The sequence below is a fragment of the Nicotiana attenuata genome, unplaced genomic scaffold (genome assembly GCF_001879085.1).
Source record: "Nicotiana attenuata strain UT unplaced genomic scaffold, NIATTr2, whole genome shotgun sequence".
NCBI lineage: Eukaryota > Viridiplantae > Streptophyta > Magnoliopsida > Solanales > Solanaceae > Nicotiana > Nicotiana attenuata.
Window position 1 is genome coordinate 139,138 of NW_017670531.1, and position 6,570 is coordinate 145,707.

At 37.8% G+C, this 6,570-nt stretch overlaps 1 protein-coding gene across 1 annotated transcript; it reads left to right on the forward strand.

Annotated features, from left to right (window-relative positions):
• The first annotated feature begins 540 nt into the window (after window positions 1-540).
• Window positions 541-5,935, forward strand: LOC109240623 (uncharacterized protein At5g41620-like). The gene is made up of 3 exons (XM_019407289.1): window positions 541-1,227; window positions 2,407-2,532; window positions 4,103-5,935. Exons 1-3 carry the CDS (start codon window positions 811-813, stop codon window positions 5,582-5,584), a joined length of 2,025 nt encoding a protein of 674 aa, XP_019262834.1. The 5' UTR covers window positions 541-810; the 3' UTR covers window positions 5,585-5,935.
• The last annotated feature ends 635 nt before the right edge of the window (window positions 5,936-6,570 follow it).

Consider the following 6,570-nt stretch of genomic DNA (forward strand, 5'->3'; position numbering starts at 1 on the left):
TGGTTTACCCAAAGGGTAAAATGTTAGGATCGGAATAATCAGGTATGATGCGTAAGCTAGTAAAACAAATCTTGAACAACGATAAATCAGACAATAAAAGAGAAATATACCAATAGAGACACAAATATTTAACGTGGTACGTTCAATTGACCTACGTCCATGGCGGAGATGAATAGTTCACTATATAAAAGAGAGTACAAATATTGAGAGAACAACCTCACGAACAGCCAAACACAAGTGGCAAAATAACACTTGTCCCGAAAAGTTCCCCTAAATAATATTCTCAACCCCCTTATAGCTATATTTTGAAAGCTACCGAATAAGAAGGAAGGATTATTAATTTATAAAAATTTAAAACTTTTTAGCCAAATATGAAAGGTTTATAGTTTCACAAATTCAATTATGATAAATATATTACTTTTTCCTTTAAAAGATAAAAAAATCAAGTGTAGTAAGAAAATCAGGAAAAAAATGTAACATAAAAATGAATTGTATTTGACAAAGCAGTCTATGTGGCTACAACATAGAGTTCCCCTCTTTTAATAATTTTGCTGAATAGTGAATACCCTCATTAAAGTCTACTATACTAGTAATAGTAGCAGTACTATTTTTTGGCCATGGATACAACCATTAAAACCACAAGAAAAGTTGCAGAGAATCTCCAGTCAAGTCTAAAGATAGACTCATACTTCTGTACAAATACAAGCAGCAGTAGCTGTAATAGTTACTACAGTGAGTTAACTCAAAGATAATGGGTAGTTGAGAGAGAGAAAAAAGAAACAATATTTTAGTGTGTATAGAGAGAGAGAGATGAAAAGGGGAGAAAAAAGTGGGGTTGAGACAGCAGAAAAGCAAGAAAATTTAGGGGAAAAGTTGAAGAAAATAGGGAAAAGAGGGGGACATAACACACCAGTAATACCCTTTTTGAGGCTCCAAAATTATCATCATCATAATAATAGTAGTGCTACTGTTGTTGTTCAAGAAAGTGAAATTGGAGAAACCCCTTTTCATAATTCTTCTGTTTCTGCTAGAAAACTTGCTGCAATTCTTTGGGAGCTTCATCACTATAACATACCATTTTCTAAAATGCATAGTAGTAGTAATAATGTTGTTCCTCATTCAAGAATCAGACGTCTTCAGCCTTATCACCACCATAGAAATCATCTTTATGAGGATAGTAGTAGGGTTCTTGAACACCCTGATCCTTCACCAAGTTCACCTGACCTGGTAATTTTAGCTACTTTTGTTCTTACCCTTTTGTTTTAATAGTGGTAGAAGTTGGTTTTTTTTGTTAATATTGTATCATTTGGTGGATGGTTTTTGATTATATTTTCTTGATTGTTTGTGGTAAAGTTGGAATTTTTGAGTTGATTTATAGTTATGAGGGTGTTTGCTAACTTATTATGCTGTTGGAGTTTCTAGCTCATCAAAATTCTCTCTTGTTTTTTCAATAGCTCTGTGAATGGCAATTACCCTTTTGGTTACTAGTGGCAGAACTTGGTAATTTAGCTAGTTTTCTTGTTTATTTGTGGTCTCACCTTCTCTGGCCGAGGGTCTATCGGAAACGGTCTTTCTGCCCTACCAGACTAGGGGTAAGGCTGTGTACATGCTACACTCCCCCGACCCCGCTTGTGGGATTACACTGGATGGTTGTTGTTGTTGTCGTTCTTGATTATTTGTGGTAAAGTTGGAACCTTTGAGTTGATTTTATAGTTTTGAGGGTGTTTGGCTAACTTATCATCAGAATTCTCTTTTGTTCTTCAATAGCTCTGTGAATGGCAATTACCCTTTTGTTTAATAGTGGCAGAACTTGGTAATTTAGCTAATTTTTGAGGTTTTGGCTAACTGATGTTGTTGGAGTTGCTAGTTTTTACAGTCCCCTTTTGATTCTCTGTCTCTGATGTTCTTTTGTTCTTATTCATCTCAATTTGATCCACAAGACTTCAACTTTTACAATTCTAAATATGCCTCAGATTCTTTATTTATTTCAAATACTCTTGGAATTGGTTATATTATTTGAGTATCTTAGTGCGCAAGATATACTGCTTGGTTTGCCCTAAAGATTGTAACTTTTTATTGATTCCTTACTGCATTTCAGTGTGATATACTTTTAGTCATCGTTTTGTCTAAGTTCCTTTTCATGCCTTTTAATGCTGTGCTGTTTCGAACTCGGGCTGAGATATAATCTCTGTTGTGTTAGAATGAAAGGTTTTGCAATGAGCAGATGGATATGGTTGATTCATATGACCGACAGTAGATTAGTTTTGCATTAAGGCGCGGTTCTTGTTGTTGTATTCTTTGCTGTTTGAGTTCTTATCTCTTTTCGAAGTTAGAGTACAATTTGAGTTTGCGAAGTTTTGAAATTGCTCAGCATTCACTGTGACATTTGTGTTTTTTTAATGCCAGCCAGGAAGTGCAGGCAGTTTGAGGAGGCATGTTGCTGCATCATTGATGCAACATCATCGATCAATTGAAAGGACCAACCATGCAATTCAACCTGTATCTCCTGCAAGCTATGGAAGTTCAATGGAGGTAAAGAGAGTTCGTAATTTGCATCGATGACATCTTTATGGGCAATACTTAACTATACTAGGGAGAAAGTCAATTATGCAATATTTCATTAAGGAATTTAGAGCTGATGGGAACTGAAGGGGAGCGTTGGAGCAACGGTAAAGTTGTCTCCATGTGACCTACAGGTCACAGGCTCGAGTCGTGAAATCAACCGCTGATGCTTGCATCAGGGTAGGCTGCCTACATAACACCCCTTGGGGTGCGGCCCTTCCCCGGTCCGTGCGTAAATGCGGGATGCTTCGTGCACCGGGCTGCCCTTTTTTTAGAGCTGAATGAAACTATTTCTCAAAGTAACTTAGGTAAAGAGATCTTATACTCTTTGCATCGTAAATCCTCGAAGCCTAATGTCCATTAACTTTAGTTGACTCTTTGCAGCCATAGAATAAATGTCCTTATATCCTAGTTGTTGATTATTCCAATTTTCATAGCTTCTTTCACTGCGAACATCTTGAGAGGATCAATTTTTTTTTTTTCCAGAGGACATTTTATCTCATGGTTCCGAAAAATGATTAGTAACTTAATTGGCCATTATTGTTCATTGTGGTTGGGGGAGTCCTCTCCACACCAGTTGGTCAAGAGTTCAAGGCTGATAGCCTGAAAGTGATTAGTAACTTGAAAAACTTTGGCTCCACTAATTATTCATCTCGGTAACTATGGAGCAGTCGTCAGCTATCCTATGACCAACATTCGGAAGTTTCTCTTTAGTTTATCTTCAATGTCTGTTTGTTTCCTAGTTATTGCTGAATTAATCTGATTGATAACTGCAAAATAAACAATTAGGAATGCAGTTGAAGCAGGCTGTTCCATTCCATTTTCTTCAATCGCTTTTGAGCAGGATATTGTTCCAGTGGATATCGGACAATTTAGGGCATCATTAAAATCTGAATTCTAAGAAGTCTGTTCCACTGGTGGAAGACCTGCAGGAACAGTTTCTTTTAATATTTATTTCATTTTCTCAAGACTTGATGCACGAGGCCAATGGTTCAAATCCCGTTAACAACATTTTCTTGTTGCCACCCTTTTGGTGCTATAGTTTGTCTGTAGCACGTGCCCCTAGTTTCTCCTTGAATGGATCTAATGTGACTTGTGATTTGCTTCTAGGTAAACCAAAAAGAATGCTTATGCCAAGTACAACGAACGAAAATGACCTTAAAATTATTCTTCTGCACCTTTAGATTGGTAGATGATACGGGGAAAGTACAACGAACGAGAACATCACTCAATGACTTGTTGTTTTACAACAACAACAACAACCCAGTATAATCCCACAAGTAGGGTCTGGGGAGAGTAATATGTACGCAGACCTTATCCCTACCCCGAGGGGCAGGGAGGCTGTTTCCAGGAGACCCTCGGTTTAAGAAAGCAACAAGAGACGATATATTAGTACTATCAATAGACTCATACTAAAATAACATAAAATACATACCATACCATAAAATAACAAAATAACATCAATATAAGAAATATAGGAAAATATCATGTAAATTCTTTCCTAATAATGCATCTAAAGCTTCACATGTATATCTTTCAGATTGCACCTTACAACGCTGCAGCAACACCAACTAGTTCTATAGATTTGAAAGGGAGAATTGGAGAGGCAAGTTACAGCCTAAAAACATCTACGGAACTACTAAAAGTACTGAATCGAATCTGGAGCCTGGAAGAGCAGCACGCATCCAACATGTCACTCGTGAAAGCATTAAAGAAAGAACTAGATCATGCTCGTGTCCGGATCAAGGACTTGGTGCGACATCAGCAAGTGGATAGACATGAAATAGATGAATTGATGAAGCAGATAACAGAGGAAAAAGTGGTAAGGAAAAGTAAGGAGCAAGATCGGATTAATTCTGCTATTCAATCTGTCAGAGATGAACTGGAAGATGAAAGGAAGCTAAGAAAACGCTCAGAGACCCTGCATCGGAGGCTAGCTAGGGAGCTGTATGAGGTGAAAACATCTCTTGCTAATGCTTTGAAAGAAAGGGACAAAGAGAAAAAATCGCGACAACTTCTGGAAGACCTCTGTGATGAGTTTGCCTGGGGAATAAGACATTATGAGCAAGAGCTTCATTCTGTAAGACAGAAATCTGACAAGGATTGGACTGAAAGGACTAATGGCGATCAACTAATTCTGCACATTGCTGAAGCATGGCTTGATGAACGGATGCAGACAAAAGTGGAACCTCAATGTGGTCAAGGTGATAAAAGCTCAATCGTAGAAAAATTCAGGTCTGAAATAGAGACCTTTCTTCAAACTAAACAAACTGATATCAGGAATAATGGTCGCTTAGGGAATCCCACCGACCGAAGAGGTTCTCTGGTTTCTATCCCTCTTAATGTTCCTGGAAGTGCTCCACAAGATGAGGGTGACGACGACGATTCGGTTAGCAGTGATTCGCACTGTTTTGAGTTGCAAAAACCAAGTGCTGCTGAAGAAACAATGAGGCCAAATTACATTTTGAGGAAACCTGCGTTACACGAAAGGTCAAAAGGTAGCAGCGTGTCTAACTTGCAAGTGAAGTTTGAAGAACAGATGGCTCGAGCTTCATTACCAAGTGAAAGCAGGAACCAGCTTGACGATAAGGATCCGGGAGAAACTAGTGAAAAGAACCAAGTTGAAATTAGCACTTCGAAGAAGTTCGATATATGTGAAGTAACAGAAGAAAGTAATAGTTCTGGGAAAAGGAATAAAGCTGATGGAACACCGGGAGTCAACTCAAATTGTATGATTGATGAATTAATTAGAAGTCACTATTTATTGTCAGAAGGTGGAAACATGCCACCTGAAAATGATTATGAGTTAGCTTCTTATGGAACTTCAGTCAGGAATGCTCGGGCTAGTCCGGTCAGGCAATGGACGGAGAAGCTTCCTCCCTCACGTGAGAACATATCTGAGTCATCAACTAAATTGCCACCAGATTTAAAGGAGAATACTTTGAAGGCCAAACTACTGGAAGCAAGAACAAGGGGTCAACGTTCACGATCACGTTTGAAAGGCACCAAGATTTCCTTCTAGTTCTAATGTTTAAATGCTTTGGTAGCTTGAAACAGCATAATGCATGTCAGTATTATGGAAATATGTACACCAGATAAATAGTCGGTGCATGTCAAGTCAACAACATATATAGATGAGATGAAGCAAAATATTTACTTCTGAATCCTAACGGATCCTTTTGTAACGATGGATGAGATGGCAAGTTCAACTGTAACAGCTCAATATCATGTTCGAGTGCCTCCACGGAGATCTGGATGTTCTGTTTAAGTGTGGTTATTAAAGAATCTTGTTACATTAGCTGCACATCATGTACATTTTACAGAAAGGTTACTACTTTCCTTCAGTGTACATGGAACTTTTGTTTATATTGAATGCTTCTAGTCTAGGCATGTGCTAGGAGGTCATGCGTTCGAGCTGTTTCCTGTGGAAATAGCCTCTTGTAAAAATGTAGGGCAATAGATCCTTGTGGTCCGACCCTTCCCAGGACCCCGCACATAGCGAGAGCTTAGTGCACCAGGCTGCCTTTTTTTGCTTCTGGTCTATGCAATCTTTTGACTTGGATGATTTTTGTAAACTAGTACAGTGACACAAGAGAAACTTGCTTTTAAAGGTACATAGGATTCTTGGTCTTGGTCCCCTTATATAATTGATTGTGTTTTCTCATTGAAGTCTATAACACTTGTCCATAAGTTATACAGTGGTGGACCTGAAAGCAAGGCTAGAGACAATGAGACATCATGTCGTCAGATATTTTCACCAAGGTGAAATGCAGGGGCGGCTCAAGTATATGCGGCCTATATGAAGCCTACATTTTTAAAAGAAAGTTATACGATATATTTTTTATTTAAAGTTTATTTTTCTAGTTTTTTGAGATACAAAGTGTTAATAATTCTATTTTTCTAGCTTTTTGAGATATAAAATGTTAATAATCCTTTTTATGATCGATTTTCCTTAATAATTCATTTTCAATTGATAATATAGCCAACTCATTTAATCTTTCTTGAGAT

What these genes read in the sequence shown, in the direction of transcription:
- LOC109240623 (XM_019407289.1), top strand. Translation starts at nt 811, where the DNA reads ATGAAAAGGGGAGAAAAAAGTGGGGTTGAGACAGCAGAAAAGCAAGAA. An exon ending in CACCAAGTTCACCTGACCTG is followed by an intron (nt 1,228 to 2,406) that starts GTAATTTTAGCT and finishes TTTTAATGCCAG; the next exon opens with CCAGGAAGTGCAGGCAGTTT. An exon ending in GCTATGGAAGTTCAATGGAG is followed by an intron (nt 2,533 to 4,102) that starts GTAAAGAGAGTT and finishes TATATCTTTCAG; the next exon opens with ATTGCACCTTACAACGCTGC.